The sequence below is a fragment of the Myotis brandtii genome, unplaced genomic scaffold (assembly GCF_000412655.1).
Source record: "Myotis brandtii unplaced genomic scaffold, ASM41265v1 scaffold17, whole genome shotgun sequence".
NCBI classification, from domain to species: domain Eukaryota; kingdom Metazoa; phylum Chordata; class Mammalia; order Chiroptera; family Vespertilionidae; genus Myotis; species Myotis brandtii.
In genome coordinates this window covers 6,121,299-6,141,909 of record NW_005356259.1, presented here as the reverse complement: position 1 = coordinate 6,141,909, position 20,611 = coordinate 6,121,299, and the positions used below count along the sequence as shown (strand labels likewise).

Below are 20,611 nucleotides of genomic sequence, written 5' to 3'. Positions count from 1 at the left end.
CTATGGTGACCACTACCTTGTTTACCTCTGGCTATAAAATAAAGGCTCAGCTTGCTGTCTGGATCTCTCTCTGTGGCCTCAGCCAGGCACAAGAAGATCCACCTAGACCCAGCTTATTCTCTTTGTCTTTTCTTCATCTTTCACCACCCTCACTCAGGCTTGCCGAACCCTTGGCTGAGCTGGCTCGGCACAGGAAGTAAAGCCAGAAAAGGAAACCTAGTGTTTCCCTCCAACTTTGAAGGACATCTGCCTGTGCTGGGCTGATGGTTCTGTTTCATCCACATTTTAAGTAATGTTAAACAAATTCATCCAGTGACACCTCACACTTCATGTTTACTTATGAACAACTAGTGGCCCAGTGCACGAAATTCGTACACGATGGGGGCGAGGGGAGGTGTGTCCCTCAGCCCGGCCTGCACCCTCTCCAATCCGGGACCCCTCGAAGGATGTCCTACTGCCGGTTTACAGGGATCGGGCCTAAACCGGCAGTCGGACATCCCTCTCACAATCCAGGACTGCTGGCTCCTAACCACTCACCTGCCTGCCTGATTGCCCCTAACTACTCTGCCTGCCAGCCTGCTCGCCCCCAACTGCCCCCCGCCACTGGCCTGCTCGCCCCCAAATGCCCCCCTGCCAGCCTGATCACCCCCAACTGCTCTCCATGCCAGTGTGCTCGCTCCCAACTGCTCCCCCTGCTGGCCGGCTCAACCCCAACTGGCCCCCCTGCTGGTCTGCTTACCCCCAACGGCCCTGCCCCCCATCAGCCTGATCACCCACAACTGTCCTCCCCTCTTGGCCTCTAATCGCCTCTACCTCGGCCCCGCCACCATGGCTTTGTCCAGAAGAACATCCGGAAGGTCTCCTGGAAGGTCTCCCAGTCTAATTAGCACATTACCCTTTTATTAGTATAGATACAGGCCTGGTGCATGGGTGGGGGCCGGCTGGTTTGCCCTGAAAGGTGTCCCGGATCAGGGTGGGGGTCCCGGGGTGCCTGGCCAGCCTGGGTGAGGGGCTGAGGACCGTTTTCAGGCTGGCCATGCCCCCCGGCGACCCAAGCTCCCAGACTCTTCTTTTTTTCTTTTCTCAGCGCCTCCTTGAGCGGAGGCCAGGGCGGGCTGGAAGCAGGTATCTGGGATTTATTTATCTTTTATAATTGAAACTTTGTAGCCTTGAGCAGAGCCCAAGGCCAGCCAGGGCAGGCGGGAAACTTGGCTTCCTCCATCGCCGGGGGCAACCCAAGCCTCCTGCTCGCTCCTGCTCCGTGGCCGCCATCTTAGTTGGGTTAATTTGCATACTCGCTCCTGTCTGGCTGGTGGGTGTAGCAGAGTGATGGTTAATTTGCATGTTTCTCTTCTATTAGTGTAGATAATACTCGGGCTTGGTCTTTCGGAAGCGCTTCCTGTGTGCTGGGGGATTAAATGTAGCACTTAGTCTACTGTTCAGAGCAGGGTTTCAGGTGACATATCCTAGATGCAAAGCCCAGCTCCACAAGTTACTAGCTGTGTGATGTTGGGGATTATCTCACATCTCTATCCTTCTTCTGTGAAATAAGGAAACATAATAAGGTTGTCATTGAAATCTCTGTGTACAATGCTGGCCTATAGTAATATTAATATGTTAGTCACCTTATTTCATGTCCTCACTACGACACAGCGAGGTCAGTGTGCTATTAATCCCTTTACAGACAAGGAAGCAGGTTCAGGGAGCTTAAGCTACCTGTCCAAGTTTATACAAACTCAAATCTAGGTCTTTCTGACTCAGCAGCCCCACGCATGTTCTTACCTACTGTGTCATGCCAAACTCCCACCCTTGATCACATCGGCAGCATTCTGAAAATGACAGGCTTATTTTGGATCCTGTGCATTTATTCTACTTGTTAACTTCTGCAGAACTTTCTGCCCGTTTGTCTAAAGGGCCATTCATTCGGAATGGAGCTAGGGTCACAACAGATTATCAAGCTATGGCCTGGAAACCACAGGACGAGTCACCAGCCCTGGGTGAGAAGGAGGGGGCCGTATCCCAGCAACCAACGAGGAGCCCAATGACAACCTAACCAGAACGGAAGGTCGAAGCAGGAGAAGTGGCAATGCCCAGCTGAGACCAGGGCGTTTCCACTTCCTCTGGTCTCCACAGTAACAATGAAATTTAGGTATCGTTACCCAGCAATGTGGAAAGTGTGACACAGAAATGTGAAGTGACTTGTCCTTGAAGTCAATGCTGCAGCCAGGACTTGTACGAGCTTACGGTGGTGGGTAGGGAGTGGAAGACGATGTTGGCTGAAGGCATTCAGTGAGGGTTGTGTTTTGACATCCTGTCTGAGAGGGTTTCAGAGTGAAGAGAAGTTCCCACTACCCACATGCTCTGAATTCCTTCTTAGTAAGAATGTGCGTTTCAGGATCTGCTTCCAAATAAGGACCTGGGAGGTGATCCCCCTTTGCTTTGCTCTGCTCTGATTTATGTTACTGAAGAGCAAGGCCCCAAAAAGGGATCCTAGAACAGAAAAAGAAACCAGGTCCCCTGAGAATGGGCCACTGCCCTTTCCTCCTCACTAATTAGACCCCAGGAAGACTCTATGATGTGACAAATGGGAAGTGTGAACAGCTCCTTCTTATCACCGGGGAGACGGCAACAAAGAACTGCAGCAAACCCTACGCCTCCTACAACTACCCCATGGCCAACAGCCCTCTCCCAAACCCACCACTCCCACCCCCAGACGAAGAATTAACTACTTGGAACAGAGTTTAGGTTTCCTCTCGGTCCTAAAGAGGGGAAAACAACTCCACTTTCTCTCCTCTAGGCAGCATCCTAATTTGTCTCCACTTAGCCACATGGCTCAGAACAAGAGCTTTTGAAATTAATGGTGATTTTCTAAGAGTAATTGCCTCTGCTCTAATCATATGCTATTTCTGCTACCCACAGAGCTCCGCATTAAGACTGCCTAACAGAATCAGCAAATTGCCCGAAATGCACTGCTCTCAAGCCTCCAGGTAGCTTCATAAATGATGATGAGTCACCCGAAGCCAGGTAGTCACCTCGCATCCCTTGTAACACATGAATATGCTTAAGAGGCAAAATCAGAATGTGGGGCTGAGAAAGGTAGGGCCTCAGATATTTTAACAACTTCCCAGCTGTTGTTTTTTTTTTTTGGGGGGGGGGTAATTGAAGTGAACTTCACATAACATACAATGGACCATTTTAAAGTGTACAATTCAGCCCTGGCTGGGTAGCTCAGTTGCTTAGAACATCGTCCCGATACGTCAAGGTTTCAAGTTCGAGGAAGGATGGGACCCAATGTGCACTGAGCACCTTACTGCAGGCCAGGTTCTGTACAAGTACTATCTCACAGCAATGCTCACAACAGCCCTACGATGTGCGTGATATCCTCACAATTCCATATATGCACATCACATACATATACACGTGGAAACTGCGACCTGCAGAAGGAGGCTTGCTCCATCTCAAATAGCTAGGAAGTGACACCTTCCGGACTCACACCAAGTGAAGCCAACTCCAATCCTCCTGCCCTTGGCTCCTAACACACAGAGAGAGCAGTGCCTCTTCACCTCTCAGGAAGAGCATGTCCCTTAAACCCAGTTTAAAGAATTCCAGGGAACTTCCGAAAGCACCAGTCCTCCCAGCATGGGGGGGGGGGGGGGGGGGTCAACCAGATTGTCTGCCAGGGTATCTTTTACTAACTGGAATTCTGAACCCTGCCTACATTTATCATGAAACCCTTTGCAGGCCGGGTGGCTGTGTTTACTGTTTGGCGTTTGTATGAGGGATTGATGTGGAACAAGCCACAGGACAGAAACCTCTACGCACGTACCCTCCCTCCAGGGTACACTTTCCAGGGCGGTGACAGGAATTCAGTGCCAAGGAAGTGGAGAGACGTTGCCTACGGGAGGAGCAGGTTTCAGAGTCCAGGTGACGTCAGAGGCTGTTTTCCAGCCTGGGGAGTGTGCTGCACAAAAGGACTGGATAATTTTAGCAAGTTCACCTGCACATGATTTCCCCAGTGAGTCTCTGGGGAAGACTCCTCCCTCCCTCTCCAGGGCAACAGGAGCTGGGATTCTTCTTTCATTCCCTGAAAGGTACTGAGTCCCACATAAAATCATTTGCCCCGCCCAGGAAGCTCTTACCAACCATCACCTTGGTTTCCTCTTACACCACTGGGCAATAATTCCATTGATTCACAGGCATTTAATGGTGTCTACACTACTCCCAGCCCTATGAAAAGTATCGAGGGGGGGTGGGGGAGGGGCCAATCGGGGAGAAAGGAGACATATGTAAAACTTTAGACAAGAAAAAGAAAAAGGAAAAAAAGTATCAAGAAAACTAATACGAGCAACAAACTTCAAGTAATGGAAGATTTGCATGTCTTGAGTGTTCAATGAGACCACAGATGTGCAGATACTGGCACATAAAGGGGTACAGCCAACTTGGGTTTCCTCTTCTCTCCCTTCATACTCTTCCAAATGCTCTTCTGGGAATTGTCTGGTTGATTTCTCGGAGCCTCCTCAAATTCAATTTGCAGTGGGGCATAAGGAAAGCACATAACTAAGTACAGGAATCCCAAGTAGAAAGAGGCAGCATCATTAGCCTCATCTGTACTTGAGGGAAGTACAGCCGATTAGGCTGTAGAGCAGCGCAGTAGTTCAGGGCACTGTGGGTTGGAATTCTGAGTCTGCCACATCCCAGCCCACACTTTGGGCATTCTTAACTCTCTGCCTCAGTTTCCTTATCTGTATAAGGGGGTGTGATAGTTAGTTAGTTTTATGTGTCAACTTGGCTAGGCTATAGTACCCAGTTATTTAATGAAACACAAATCCAGGTGTTGCTGTGAAGTATTTCAAAGTTGTGGTTAACAGCTACAATCGGTTCGCTTTAATCAAGGGAGATTACCCTCCATAATGTGGGTAGGTGATTCTTGCGTGACCCCATTTTGCTGAAAGGGAGATGCAGAAATGTAGTCTTCAGCTGAGCAACCATGTAAGGAGAGAGTGAAAATGAGGAACAACCAGCAGTTTCCACTTCTGTGCCCAAGCAATAAAAGCTATTTATTATCCTTTCTTTCCTCTGGGGACTGCTTAGCAAGAGGTGGCAAAAATCAGGTTTCCAGGGTCCCCTACAAAAACATTGTCTTACCATCACTTCTATTGGCGCTGTTTCTGCATGGCTTTCTCACATCAGTATGGGGGCCTGCATCCTCGCTCTCATCTCCATTGGGGAGAGCTGTCCTGAGACTAGTCAATGAGAGCAGAGCTAAGCCAAGGAGACACCCTGCTGACATCATTAGGACCCCTCATCTAGCCATATGGGTAACTGGAATGTTAAATTGTGTGAAACAATAAATATCCTGCCCTTTTTTTCTTAAGAACAACAAAACACTAACTGCATTGACCTTTGTCACTGTAACATGCAACCTGCACGACTAGAGGAGACCTGAGCGGAGGGAGTTCCCAGGAGGGAGTGAGGAAGCCCTGTGTGACCTGAGGGTGCCAACTGCACACCCAGCACTGGGTACTCTAGGATTTCATGTTTCATGTTCTCTCTACATTTATCATGTACATGATCTCATTTGATTCTCACACAACCCAGAAATACATGCCATCATTCCTACCGACAGAGAAGGGCACTAGGGGTGGAGTTAAGGAACTTCTCCAAGAGCTCATTACTGAGAAGAGACAGAGCAGGTATCAGAAACCAGACCCACCCCACTGCCATGCTTCATTTTACTTGTTTGTTGTTGTTAATCCCCACCCAAGGTTATGTTTCCATTGATTGTTAGAGAGTGGAAGGGAGAGGGAGAGACAGAGAGAAACATCAATGTGAGAGAAACACATCGATTCGCTACCTCCCCCACCCACCCGGATCAAGGCCAGGAAACCTGCAACCAAGGTACGTGCCCTTGACTGGAATCGAACCCGGGACCCTTCAGTTGAGGGCTGATGCCCCATCCACTGAGCCATACCAGCTAGGGCCATGCCTCCTCTCAGGCTCCTGTCCCATCTAAGCCCCTCCTCCTGGGCCTCCTGCTGCTAATTGTCAGCCTTTTTCAAGGTGTGAGGGGCCCGGAGGGGCAGGTGAGGCATCATTCCAATAGGACTGCACCCACACGGGAAATAAATGGGGAAAACACATCTCTAGGATGCTCATGGGGAAGTGCAGGTGAATATATATACATATATATACTAGAGGCCGGTGCACAAATCCCGCCCACATTTATTGACCGGAACCATCACGTGCGAAGTACTGGGCTCCGCTTCGGTTTGGCGCCTGTTATTTCTGGCATAAACAGAACTGCCTCCAGCCTTGCTCCAGAACTCACTGCCCCGTCTGTGCTCCCACGCTCCGGCCCGAGTGCAGGTCCGGGAGACCACAGGTGGTGCAGCCCCCCTCTAACCACAGAGAGTGATTTGAGGCAGTGATTTTCAACCGACGAGCTAGATCAGCAAAATTTATATTTTTTGGTGTGCCACAGAATTTTAAATTAGTTTACATGGGCTATGAGATGAAAAAGGTTGAATATCACTGATCTGAGGGACCACTTTCTCAGTTCTCCGGAGGATGGGGCATAACTAGTGCGATTTTAGATGGTAGTTGGTGACAGTCTATGGATACCTGGGGGCAGTGAGATTCTCTTGGTGCTGGTTAAAAGCATGGGCTTGAGTAACCCAGACCCAGGTTTCCCTTCCTGGCCAGCCGATGATCTTGAGCACCTTACTGAATGCCTCACCTGAAAAATGGGAAGAAAACCGTGCTCCTTCACTGGGTCTTTGTCAGGATTGAGATGGTTTATGCAGGCTCTTTTATGATGCCGGGCAAATGGCAATGCTTCATACATGTTGGCTGTTATGTGATGCCTGCTGTATAAAACCCTCAGAAACATTCATTGTCCACCGGACTGACTTTAATTTTCCTCAGCGAGACCTTTGCCAAATCCTTAATCTTAGACTCAGGATGATCATAAGGATTAAATTATGAATACTTGAGCAAGTGTCTGGTTTGTGGCTGTGAACTCAGCAATGTTTTTTCTTCTCTTCCTCCTCTTCTGAATCCCCCCCCCCCCCCTCCACATCTTGTATCTCTACTCTAGTATTAATCACTGTGTTGTAATTACTTTTCACATGTCTATTTTACTTTAGACTAGGAGCTCTTTGGGGGTCAGAGACCAGTCTTGTCACAGTGGTATCCTGCGCTGAGCACGGTGCTTGGCACATGGCAGGTCCTAAAGAAATGTTTGCATACTGAGTGGATGAGACAGAAACCCATGCAAAACAAGGAACGGTGAACTTGTGTGCGAAGAATTTTCTTTGCTGGGCTGCTTTATTATCTGAACCCAACAATCCTAAGCACGATTTTCCTTTCTGGAGATGAGGAAGCTAAGTGTCTCTCCCTGTATATACATCTAGTAGTACACACATACTAGCTGATCAAGAAATGTTTGATAGAATACCAATAACAGAATTTACTGATGATTCTGCTTTATGAAAGGGATGAATTCTCAGGGTCCCATAACCCTTCTTTTAGGGGCCCCAAAGAAAGCAATACATGGTTCCATGCAGAAAAACAATGCTGACCTTTCCTCCTGAGACTGATGCATAGTTCTATCCCAATGGGACTAACAAAGATCTCAAAAAGCTGCCTGGTCCAACCCTGGGAGATGGGAGTGGATTGGGTCATGACGTCATAACAGAGGAGAGGGCAGACAAGACGGATGGGCCGGGGAGGCCAACTCTGTCCAGGCACCAATAAGTCTGGCTGGGCTGGTGATGTCAGGTTATTGTTTTTTAAAAATGTATTTTTATTGATTTTAGAAAGGAAGGGAGGGAGAGAGATAGAAACATCAATGATGAGAGAAAATCATTGCTTGGCTGCCTTCTGCACACCCCACACTGGGGATCAAGCCCACAACCCAAGCATGTGCCCTGACGGCAATCAAACTGTGCAGGTGATCTCAATCAGCTTCTGGGGCAGAGGCCGGTAATTTTATCCAGGGTAACCCAGCCATCACCACTCTGTCAGGAATGCAAAATAGCACAGCCAAGAGCTCTGAACCAGGTCCCAGTGATCTAAGCACTTGTTCTGCTCGGCTCCTGAGACCCTCAGTCAAGACCATTCATCTATAAAGCTCCGTTCCAACTCAGCACCCCCAGGTCCTGTGATGTGAGAGGCCAGAGATCTCAGTCAAGCCTGTGTCATCCTCAAGCACCTGCCAGTAGGCCAGCAGGAGGCCAGGCTTCGTTGGATAAGGGCCTCACCTCTTGGGAGCTCATCATCTATTTTCCTAAATAAATGTCAGGCAGAAGAAACTAAGGGTCCGGGAGACTCATTTGTGGTTCCCATTCCTCAAGCTTCTGCAATCGCCACCTGTGGTGATGTGAAAACCTGGGCCAAACTGCCCACTGAGCCTGTCACTTCTCCCCCAGTCTTTCCTCACCCTCTTGCTGGCACAGGCTGCCTCCAGCCTGACTCGACTTTCTCCACTAATTAAATGTTACACTTCCAGCTGCAATCACCAAGCCATGCTCTCCAGGTGACTCAGTAGAGGAAAAATAAGGTGCTTCCCAGTTCTTACTACCCTCAGGAGACACTGGCCTTGAAGCTGGCTAAAACCAATGACAAATAACAGGGCTGTTCTGAGGAAGTGTTATAATGGGGCCCATCTCCCAAGGGCAGCAATTATGGGACAAGAGATAATTTCCTACTCTATTGTCACCACTTAATTCAACAAATATCATTTGAGCCCTAGTGTCCTAGCATGTGCTTTGTGACAAAAGATTCAAAGATGATTAAGGGCTCAGTTCTGGGGGGGGCGGTGTTGAGGAGGGGGGAATGTTATGGACTAAGTGACAGGTAGCTTGAACTGTTGAAATGGAATTGCTGTCCTAGAAAAAATAAAAATAAGCTAATCTGGAGGCTCTTTAAATAATAGTAATAATCACCATTTATTTACTGAGCACTTACTATGACTGAAAGTATACTGGATGCTTTATACATGTTATCTGTTAATTTTTACAATCCCGGAGGTGGTTATTTTTCCCAATTTACATATGAGAGAATTAAGGCCGGAGACATTAAGTAGCCACCTACACTCACAACTAATAAATGACTAACTGGGATTAGACTCCACGTAAGTGTGATTCTAGAGCCCATGTTTCCATTCACATTACACTTAGACAATGAAAAGGCACCTTGTATTGAAAATATGAAAAAGGTTCCTTTTTCAAAAAGCAGTGTAGGAGATTAAAAATGGTGGCAGAGTAAGTAGATGCTGCATGGACATGCTCCCAGGAACGAACTAGAATTACAACTAAAATACAGAAAAACATCCTGAATAATCAATGGAAGACTCGCTGCAGAGAACCCTTATATCCGAGGACTGAAAGTGGAGACCACATAGACTGGTTGGAGGGGGCAAGGGGTGAAAGGGCTGGCCGGGCACCCACAGACAGTAACTGAAGTTCTGGAGAGATATCTCAGCTCTGGGGGATTCCCACCGAGAACTCTGAGGTTAAACCCCAAGCTGGGCCCCCCAGCAGAGAGCACCAGAATTCAGAAGGGTACACGCATAACAACTAGCTGTGAAAAGCAGTGGAGTTGCTGCCTGCCAGGGAGAGACGGCTGGAAATTCAGGTACCCTCTTAAGGGGCCAATGCACAAAATTCCCTGTGAAGCCACCTACCTTATGCTCCGGCAGAGTGGACCGGAGCTCGGTGAGCAGAAGCCAGGATTGGGGGCTTCTGGAGTAAGAGCTCAGAAGGCAGACACCCTGGTTCCCTGTGCTGAGACATTCCCTCTCGCTGGGGAGGACATCTTTCTCATGCAGGCATTAGCTATACAAGCAGCCTTGCCTGGGGAGAAGACAGCTGACCCACCCTACTGGTAAACACCTTGCCCCACAATGCAGAGTTCCTGAGGCCCATTAAGAGATGAAATTAACCATTAGCCTCCAGGAAGAAACAACTGCCCACCCTGTTGGAAAAAAAAAACAAACTCTGGCCACACCTGAGGACAATTTGCTTCAGGGCAATTCAAGTCACATCCTATCAGTCTGTAGGCAGAGGCAGTCTGGAGGCTTTGAATCTTTGCCTGTTCTAATTAGCCAGAAACAGCATTTGACACTGTCCTACACCAAAGTTTGAGAGGCGTAGCAGACCTACCTTATACATAGTCACAAACCCAAACAGGCAGCCATGAGATACTTATAATAAACTCAAAATGGATAAAAAACTTAAAATGTAAGTTGTGAAACTATAAAAATCCTAGAAGAGCCCTGACCGGTTTGGCTCAGTGGATGGAGTGTCGGCCTGCAGACTGAAGGGTTCCAGGTTCGATTCTGGTCAGGGGCGTGTACCTTGGTTTCGGGCACATCCCCAGTGGAGGGCATGCAGGAGGCAGCTGATCCATGGTTCTCTCTCATTGATGTTTCTGACTCTCTGTCCCTCTCCCTTCCTCTCTGTAAAAAATCAATAAAATATATTTAAAATAAAACAAAATAAAAATCCTAGAAGAAGCCATAGGCAGCAAAATCTCAGACATCTCTTGTAGTAGTATGTTTACGGATACATCTCCTAGGGCAGCGGTTCTCAACCTGTGGGTCATGACCCCTTTGGGGCAGCGGTTCTCAACCTGTGGGTCACGACCCCTTTGGGGGTCGAACGACCCTTTCACAGGGGTCGCCTAAGACCATCGGAAAACACATATATAATTACATATTGTTTTTGTGATTAATCACTATGCTTTAATTATGTTCAATTTGTAACAATGAAATTGGGGGTCACTACAACATGAGGAACTGTATTAAAGGGTTGCGGCATTAGGAAGGTTGAGAACCACTGTCCTAAGGCAAAGGAAACTAAGGAGAAAATAAACAAATGGGACTACATCAAAATAAAAAGCTTCTGCACAGCAAAAGAAACCATCAATAAAACTAAAAGGGCGCACACTGTATGAGAGAACATATTTGGCAATGATACATCTGATAAAGGGTTAATATCCAAAATATATAAGGAACTCATACAACCTAACAAAAGGAAGACAAACAATCCAATTAAAAAATGGGCAAAGGACCTAAATAGACATTTCTCCAAAGAAGACATACAGATGGTCAAGAGACGTATGAAAAAATGTTCAAAGTCACTGATTAGAGAGATGCAAATTAAAAAGACAATGAGGTATCACCTCACACCTGTCAAAATGGCTACCACCAACAAATCAACAAATGACAAGTGCTGGCAAGGATGTGGAGAAAAGGTAACCCTAGTACATTGCTGATGGGAATGCAGACTGGTATAGCCATTATGGAAAACAATATGGAGTTTCCTCAAAAAATTAAATATGGAACTGCCATTTGACCCAGTGATCCCACTTCTAGGAGCATATCCTAAGAAAATTGAAACACCAATCAGAAAGAATGTATGCACCTCTATGTTCATAGCAGCACAATTTACAATAGCTAAGATCGGGAAACAGCCCAAGTGCCCATCAGTAGATGAGTGGATAAAAAAGCTGTGGTACTTTTATACCAGGGAGTACTATGCAGCAGTAAAAAAGAAGAATCCCTTACCATTTGAAACAGCATGGAGGGACTTGAAGAGTATCATGCTAAGTGAAAGAAATCAGTCAGAGAAAAACAAGTATCACATATCTCCCTCATATGTGGAATCTAATGAACAAAATAAACTGATGAACTGAGTGGACCCAGAGACATGGAAGCATGGGACAGAGTGGGGAACCTCGGAGGGAAGGCAGGGGAGGGTGTGTGGGTGGGAAGTAATCAACCAAGAACCTTGTATGCAATATATTCATGGCCCATGGCCACAGGCAATGGGGCAGTGGGGGGCCTGGGGCAGGAGCAGGACAGGCTGGAGAGGGTCAATGGGGGGAAAAAGAGGAATATGTAATACTTTCAACAATAAAGACTTATTTTAAATTTTTTTCCAAAAAACAAACAAAAAAAGCAGTGTAAAATAATATAGAGTCAACCCTTTACCTGCTCTGTGGTGTGATCCAATAGTTAGTATAACAGAGTGGAAGACCAGAAATCTGAGTTCAAATGCAGGGTTGTTGGTTCAAAATTAAACCTGGGGCCTGCCGGGTGAAATTTGAAACTGGCCCCATATATGGAGGGCGAGAGAGACTGAAGAAAGAAAGAGGCAGAGCACTCCAGGTTAGTAGGTGGCAGCCTTAATAAACCAGAGAAGTAACTTAAGAGGCTTGTCTTGGGCAACCTCAAAACAAATAGATCCACACCCACCAGCCTGAATCTTAAATGTTTATAGAGAGGCCTTACCTGAGTTCAGAAACTTCTATCCAGATGGTCTCAACACCTTACTGTCAAGGCTGCATCCTGGAAACAGTTCCTACTGTGTTCCTATGGTGGTCAGAACGTACATATAAAGGACAGGGGCGGAGCCTCTGAGTGCTGGGGTCCAGCTCTCTGGTCAGCCAGAGGTCACCATCCTCTTTTTCTTTTAAATATATTTTATTGATTTTTTACAGAGAGGAAGGGAGAGGGATAGAGAGTTAGAAACATCGATGAGAGAGAAACATCAATCAGCTGCCTCCTGCACACTCCCCACTGGGGATGTGCCCTCAACCAAGGTACATGCCCTTGATCGGAATCGAACCCGGGACCCTTGAGTCCGCAGGCCGATGCTCTATCCACTGAGCCAAACCGGTTAGGGCTCACCATCCTCTTGAACTCCAACGAAGTTCTGAGGAAAACTAAAAGCCCTGGCTTAGCAACTAGCTGCCTGTTCCACAGTGCCCTCTGGCGACCAGCTGATGTCATACATGTTTTTTCTTAAACTCAAGAATAAAATGTCTAGTAATCAAAGATTCAGCCAGCAACACCTCGGATCAAGTAGATTGTGTTTTCCGACCATTCCCTGCTCCAGCCTTATGCCTGCTGACCTCACACTCCTCACGCCTGGAGTAGACAGAGCACAGACCTGGGGATGAGGCTGGCTGAGAGGAGTGCTAGCTACACCACTTGCTGTCAGTGGGTGGGACTCCGCTGGAGCTCCCAGGTCCTGCCTCTGATCCTCCCATTCTGTCAATCAGCCATGCCAGCCAAACTCTTAACCTAATCACCATTAATCCTTCCTTTCCACATTTCACTGACTCAGTATTTAGGGGTGTTTTTTCCTTAGTATACATAATTATTATCTTTAAAAAACAACAACAACTCAATCTTGAGGCTGACCCAGAATAAAATTCCTAATCAGAATCTTTACGACCTTAGTCAAAGAGGTGAAGCCTGTATCCATTTACTACTTAATGCGCATAAGGGTTTTCAAAATGTTTCTTACCTCACCACATACATTCTCATAGTTGAATAATGCTTCGCTGTCCTTTATACATTTATATTTAATAGTTCTACCATTATCCCATTAATAACAAATCTACATTTATCAAGTCAATAAGAATATGATCTTTATTTATTCCTAGCATCTCTGTAGAGACAGCTTCAATAGAGGAAAGAGACTAATGAAGTTCCACATTGGACCTCAGTTTTAGATATTTTTGTCCATGACTCATTCGCTACCAGTCTTTACCATTGGTCTCTTTGCTCATTTCTACATTTTATCAATTAAAGCATTAATTCACTGGTTATAATTAAATATACATGGTTCACAAAAACTCAACAAGATCCTTGAATATCCCTGTCACTTTATGAAATTGAAAAAATAAATTCAGAAAAGATATTCAGATGATGGCAGCACTGGTTGTGTAAGTGGCAGCCCAAACTCTATAGTTTCTGACCCAACGGTGCCAGGATTTGTTTCCCCTGAAACCAGGACTTTGCATGGCATGAACTGTTTGAGGATACTGTTCAAGACAGTATAATCCAAAATCACTTTTGAAGTCTCCATGACCGACTATCACATATAAGCACTGAGAAGTGGTGGAAGGATGGGGGATCGTGTAGGACTTCCTGGAGGAAGTTACACTTGAAGAGAAATCAAGTAATGTTTAAAGTCAAGGGCATTCCCACAGGGGCCCAACATGAGTAAAGCCAAAAGTCCAAACAGTCAGCATTACAAATTCTGTGTTACTAAGGCAGGATCTAGATGTGGTTGTTAAGGTCAACAGACATCCCTCCCTCATGGTCTCAAGGAACTTGGGCTTTTGTCATACAGAGGGTAAGTTCCTGAAAGGTTTGAAAGACAAAGTGTCACATGACTATATTCTGCATTTTAAATAAATCACTCGAATGCTCTAATGGCCTGGAGGACAGATGCACTGGGGTGACTGGAAGCTGTCAGGGAGAGAAAGGAAGTATTAGTACAGCAGAGACTTGACTGACCAATAATCAGCACCCCTCTTCCAAGATTGAGGTCCGAACCAACTGAGAAAAAAGGCAAAATGGTAAAGACAGGAGTTGAAATATCATCTTTATTGACAGATGCTAGATGATGTAGCTTATATCTGTGGGCTGCAGTTAACTTGTTAGTCTGGAACTCCCAAATTATTCAAATGTACCACAAAACCACAGGCATGCTGGACACCCCCGACTTCATGCAGACCCCTATACGTCACAGTACCTACTTGAATTTTGTAAAAGTGTAAGCAGATGGGAGAATCATACCCTCATCTTTATTACTGTTAAAGACTAGATTAAGAGACAGTTTATCTGTAGGCAAGTGAACTTCCTATTACTGAACCCCAGAAGTCACTGGGCCACCTGGCCACAGACAAGATAACTGCAGGCCTCCCTAAGTGAGGTCAGGCTGCTCCGACACTCAGAGCATGTTGGAACCAAGAGCATGTGCTCCCTGCAGGCAACGAACTCCCGGAAGGAAAAAAGAAAGAGCTGAGCATGACCACCGCAGATAGAGAGTAAAGGTTGGAAAGAGGATGATATTACATCAGTTAACCTCCCTCCAAAAGGAAAGAAGCGACGGGAGGGAAAGCATTCCTCCAACAAGGGCCGGAAGCAGTGGCTCCTGAGAACCAACTGTTAAACTTGGGGAAGTTTGCAAGCCAGCTGTTAACCCTGGGCAGCTTGAAATCAGCCACGGCAGGAGTATGTACACCATGAAAATTAAAAAAAAAATACCACAGATCAGTGCTTTGCTTTTAGAAAATAAAGTTGGTCCTTTTCTCATGTGGAAACATTACAACTGAAGATGGATTCAAGACTTAAACAAAGAAAATATAAAGTACCAAGAAAATATATCAGCAAAGGAGGTCTTTCTAATCATGTATACCATAGACAAAAACCATAAAGGACAAGACCAACACACGACTACATAAAATATTTTTTTATTTGTCAAAAAATGTACCCTTAATGGGCAAACTACAAACTGGGGAATTTACCTGCAAAATACATGACTAAGAGTAACTATTAAGAATTCTTACAAATTAGTAAGAAACAAGCATCTCAATGGCAAAAGCCTCATAGACATAATCCACAAAATACAAAATTAGTAAAGAAAATTTTAAACATACCAAGTTTTGCCTATCACAATGACAGAGAAGAGAGAACATAGTCAATGGTGGTATATAAAGTATGAAAAACCGCTGACAAACATTTTGTTAGCAACATGACAATATATACCCTTTGACAATATACACTTCTGAATTTCTTCTAAGAAAAATAAAAATGTATAAAGATTTAGTTAGACTACTGTGGCCAATAATAAGAATAGGCTAAATAAATTATGGTAAACCCATTTAAAGAAATACTGTGCACACATTAATGTTGCTGAAATATGACACGGAAAGACATTTACCACATAAATTTTTAAAAACTCTTCAATGGAGGCCACAAAACAGCGTAATCAGGGCCAACATGTTTTTGTAAATATAAAATGTGTACTGAGAAAGTCTAACAGGACAGAAAGCAAAGTATGACGTTTCCCTTTTCATTTGTCTGCATTTCTACAATGTGCACAGATTACCTGTCTATTTTGCTCGTTTGTTTTTAAGAGAAGTTACTGAAACTTGAGTGCAGTAGAAAAATCCTCATTTCAAAGCATCAAAGTTTGAAATAAATTGAATAATTTCAGGTTAAATGCACCTGTTCAAAATTAAAAGTTCACCATTCTGTTTGGAACAATTTTTGAGAACCAAATGGTCCTATAAATAAGGAAACAGATGTAAAATGACAAGAGAGCAACTGACAAAATGACCATAAGCTTTGTTCCAATGGCTATTGCAGTATAATAAATAAAATGACAATTAACCAAAACCACCTTTATTTTAGTCTTCAATGTTCTTTTTTCCCCCAAGATAAACATGATTAACTTAAAAAATGGCATTTACAATGCCTCTTCAAAGCATTCCCCTTAACGGGAAACTTGGCTTCACAGAATCCAGACAGTGAAAGGTTTAAAAAAAATTATATTTTGTGTCATTATAAAACAAAACAGAATCTAGCGTAAGTCAGGGAAATCCATTCATACTTCAGGTCCTTCTCCTCCAGGAACCAGCTGCAAAGGAGGAAAAAGTTGAATAACACCACCACCACCATCATTTAAAAACACATACTGAGAGCTCTCCTTGACCAAAGCCACTTTTGCCTCTGCCCCTCCCTCACATTCCCATCTTCTCCATGGCCCCATCACAATCCCACCATCAGCAATTAATACTTAGTGCCTCAACAATAATCCTTAGTAACATAAATTATTAAAAAGTACAGCAAACTCATCTTCAGGCCTAATGTCATCATCAATAGCTCAGCTTTCAAGCCCTGACCACCAGAGCATCCCTATCCCATCTAAAGCACCACTGGGCCATGAACACTTAGGCAAGCAAGGTAGCTCTGTAATCCCTTCCCCACAAAAAATGGTCTAACATCGAAATAAAACAGCTTTACTGTCTTACCATTGTTATATTATTTCCATTTAGCAAAATCTGGTCTAATTTAGTGATCCTTCTTCCTTCTGGTGTGATTTCACTAAACGAATAGATTAAAAAAAGAGTCAAGATAAACAGAGATAATCAAAGCCAACATTTTGACCCCTAAAAGTTATTGTATATAAATGAACATGAGGTCAGAAATTGTATCAACCGGTTTCAGAGACACAGGCTATCTCCTGGATGATGTGCTATCTTCCCCAAAGGTGACACGGTGGACTGACTGGCCTAAGGCCCACACCGACTAGGGCTGATCTTTATAAAAGAAGCTAAAACTTGCCAAGGAGATGAAATAAAAGGTTTACTATCTTCACTCTGTTACTATTACTTAGTACTGATTCCTATCCATTAAACCAATCCACAGTCATTTCAATTTTGAAAGCAGATACTGGTTGCGATCTTTATGTTAATATAATTGAGCCATCATTTACATTTTATATTATACATAAATTACATTAAATGCTCTATCAATTCCTTGATTTGACCTGAGCCCTATTTTAGTATCTTTTATCTTAAAGATAACTTCCACTAAATTAGTCTCCACTAATTTCCTAGCAATTTAGTAACATTTCATTAGGTAACAACCCTCAGATCCAAATTTACTAGCATTGTGTCAGTAGATAAAATTTCTATCTTTAAATTCCAACAGGCAATGTTTTCTCATACATCATTTTACTGACTCAACAGCACTAAAACTGCCTTAAAGAGAGATTCTCCCCCCACCCCAACCCCAATTCTTTAATTTTTAACACTACTTACAACTCAGTGACATCTTCCAGTACCATATCTGAAATTTGGTGTTAAGGAAATAAAGTGAAATTTACTCTGGCTTTCTGCCTTTATTCAGTTTCAATGGTAACATTTAACACAATAGCTTGAATTCAAAAAGCTTGTGATCGGTAGGAACTTTATCTTCTTTCAGTTACACATCCACTTAAAATACTATTACAGCTTCCCTGAGAATGCATTGATTTTTCTTATAGTTATCAGCAAGTACTGTCTATAGTTACTTCCGTTCTTAAATATTGAGGAAAAACTCATACCACCGTTTTTTTAAAAGGATACTGACAAAGTCATCAAATCCTAGAAGCGTGCCAACAATTTCCTTATCACTCTTCATCACGATGTGAATTCTTGATCCTATACACTTGTCCACAAGCTCTAGGTATTTTTTAAGAAAGAAGAAAAAGATTATTTACCAATTCATTACTCCAACAAATATTTGGGTGCCTATTGGTACTTATTACTTTCATATGATAAAAGATAAACTAGGAAAAGTATTCAAAAACTTCAGGTTTTATACCACATACCTCTGTTCAATCACTACATTACATTAAAGTTTCCTCTGCTCTCTACTCACCTCAATTTTATAGCAATTTATCATGGTTGTGGCTTTATATTAGACTAGAGGCCTGGTGCATGGATTTGTGCACTGGTGGGGTCCCTCAGCCTGGCCTGCGGGGATTGGGCCAAAACCGGCTCTCCGACATCCCCCAAGAGATCCCAGATTGTGAGAGGGCAGTTCTCGGGCAACCCGGAATCAGGCTCCCTCCTCTCTGGTTCCAGGTGGGTCACCCGAGAACCACAGCTGCCAAGTCACCACAGCTCAGCAGCTCCTGCGTTGAGCATCTGCCCCCCTGGTGGTCAGTGCGTGTCATAGCTACTGGTCGGATTGTCCAATGGTCGGTCGCTCGCTTATTCAATTTCAATGGTAACATTTAACACAATAGCTTGAATTCAAAAAGCTTGTGATTGGTAGGAACTTTATCTATCTATATATATATATATATATTGCTTATCACAGGAACTCCTCTCTAGACTCTCAGCCCATGAGACCAGAAACAGGTTGTATTTCCTTATCACTGGGTCCTCAAGGGACAGTGCCTGGCATATGCTGAGTATTCAGTTTGTCATGCATGGAGGGACCTGGAGAGCAGTAGGCTAAGCCAAGTCAGTCAGTCAGTCAAAGGCAAGTACCACATGATCTCATTCATATGTGGAATCTAATGAGCAAAATACACAGATGAACAAAATAGGTCCAGAGACATAGAAGCATGGAACAGACTGAGAATCTCGGAAAGAAGATTGGGGGTGGGGGTGGGGGTTGAGGGAGAGATTAATCAAAGAACTTATATGCATATATGCATAACCCCTGGACACAGACAGTAGTGTGGTGAAGGCCTGGGGGGGAGTCGAGGAGCGGGGGGGCAATACAGGGGGGAGGCAGGGACATCTGTAATACTTTCAACAATAAAGATAACTTTTAAAAATAGTTTGTCATTGAAAAGTAATTTCTTGCCCTAGCTGGTTTAGCTCAGTGGATAGAGCGTCAGACTGTGGACTGAAGGGTCCCAGGTTCAATTTCAGCCAAGGGCACAAGCCCGGGTTGCGGGCTCGATCCCCAGTTGGGGGCGTGCAAAAGGCAGCCAATCAATGATTCTCTCTCATCATTGATGTTTCTATCTCTCTCCCCCTCTCCCTACCTCTATGAAATAAAAAAAATTTTTTAAAAAGTAATTTCTTAAAAAGATTGTCAAATGCAGAAAAAAACCTGTCACAGCCACATCCACTAACTCAATCACTCTCGGCTACTAAATATTAGGGCGAGAGGCACCACTGCCTTCACCAGAGCCTCCTGGCCGCTGCCCGCCTCACCCTAACTCTGCCCTGTCCTCTGCGTGGCAGCTCGCACATCCATCAGCCGCCGGACGCTGTCTGGTATGAGGTTTACAAGTCCAGTATCCTCTCTCCTCCGCTGGCTTGTGTGCTAAAGGCGGCAATGGCCGTGATTTCAATGTGTCCAATCGTGCCCAGCCTCGGGGTGGTGCGCGGATGCTCCACAACTGATTTTTGAATGAATGAATGAATGAATGAATGAATGAAGACAAATAGGGCGAGTTTCCAGTTCCCTCGTTTAAGGCTCATTCCAGAGCCCAGTGCTTCTCTCCATAAGCGGCCAGATCAGGGACAGGGTCTGTCTGGGGAGCTTCTCAGCGCCAGGCTGAGGAGTGGGGCTGCTCACGGCAAAGAAGGCGGGCGACGCATTTACCCGGAGCGGACCTTTCCGGGGACCCTGGGGTTCGGGCCTAAAAGACGCTGCGCGCTCCAGCGGCGGGCGGCCTGGGACCGCGGAGACGGAGCCTGGAGACAAGCCGCGAGGGGGACGCATTTTCCTAACCCTCGGCCGGGGCCGCCTCGGCCCGCGGCCCCGTGGCCCCCAACCCTAAGCTTCAGCTCCTCGCCCCCGTTTCCCGCAGGACCACCATTACCTAGAGGCAGCAGCTGCGACGGGTTAGTGGTAGCGTTAGCCGCCATGGCGACGCCGGAAGTGCATCGACGTCAGGATTGCAAGTTTCAAAGAGCGCGCTTCCGCCTCCCCGCCCCCGCCCCCCGAAGCCCGGACAGGCTCGACCAATCTAAGGCCGAGCGTGCGATCGGGCCAGTCCACGTGGATCCCACCCGGCCCTTCTTTCCCCGGCAGTGAGATCCCGGGGAATATTTCTCTCCACTGACCATTCTGTGGTCTCGACAGGTACCCACTCTCCCCTCGAAGCTTCTGAGAGACGTTAAAAATACCCTACCTTGTGAATAAATTCATTTGGAGACACTAAGGAATCCCACAATTGGCATTTTTTGAAAGCTTTTGTAGGGTGGGGATCATTTTTTTAAAATTTTTCTGCTGTAGTTAGTTCATTTTTCTTAACCTTGTTATATCGAGGAGTCTAATTTTTTTAGACTTTTT

General features: G+C 45.2%; 1 protein-coding gene across 1 annotated transcript; it reads right to left on the bottom strand.

Moving 5' to 3' along the window:
- Window positions 1-15,254: 15,254 nt before the first annotated feature.
- On the bottom strand, window positions 15,255-20,232 carry LSM5 (LSM5 homolog, U6 small nuclear RNA and mRNA degradation associated). The gene is made up of 5 exons (XM_005862928.2): window positions 20,139-20,232; window positions 17,935-18,030; window positions 17,629-17,656; window positions 16,837-16,909; window positions 15,255-16,442 (listed from the first exon to the last, which is right to left on the bottom strand). Exons 1-5 carry the CDS (start codon window positions 20,182-20,184, stop codon window positions 16,410-16,412), a joined length of 276 nt encoding a protein of 91 aa, XP_005862990.1. The 5' UTR covers window positions 20,185-20,232; the 3' UTR covers window positions 15,255-16,409.
- Window positions 20,233-20,611: the final 379 nt, after the last annotated feature.

Bases quoted from the DNA above. Each gene is read 5' to 3' on its own strand.
- LSM5 (XM_005862928.2), bottom strand. From the start codon at position 20,184: ATGGCGGCTAACGCTACCACTAACCCGTCGCAGCTGCTGCCTCTAG. The intron at 18,031-20,138 runs GTAATGGTGGTC...AAAAATACCTAG, and splicing joins GTCGCAGCTGCTGCCTCTAG to AGCTTGTGGACAAGTGTATA. The intron at 16,443-16,836 runs GTAAGACAGTAA...CCTCCTTTGCAG, and splicing joins ATGGAAATAATATAACAATG to CTGGTTCCTGGAGGAGAAGG.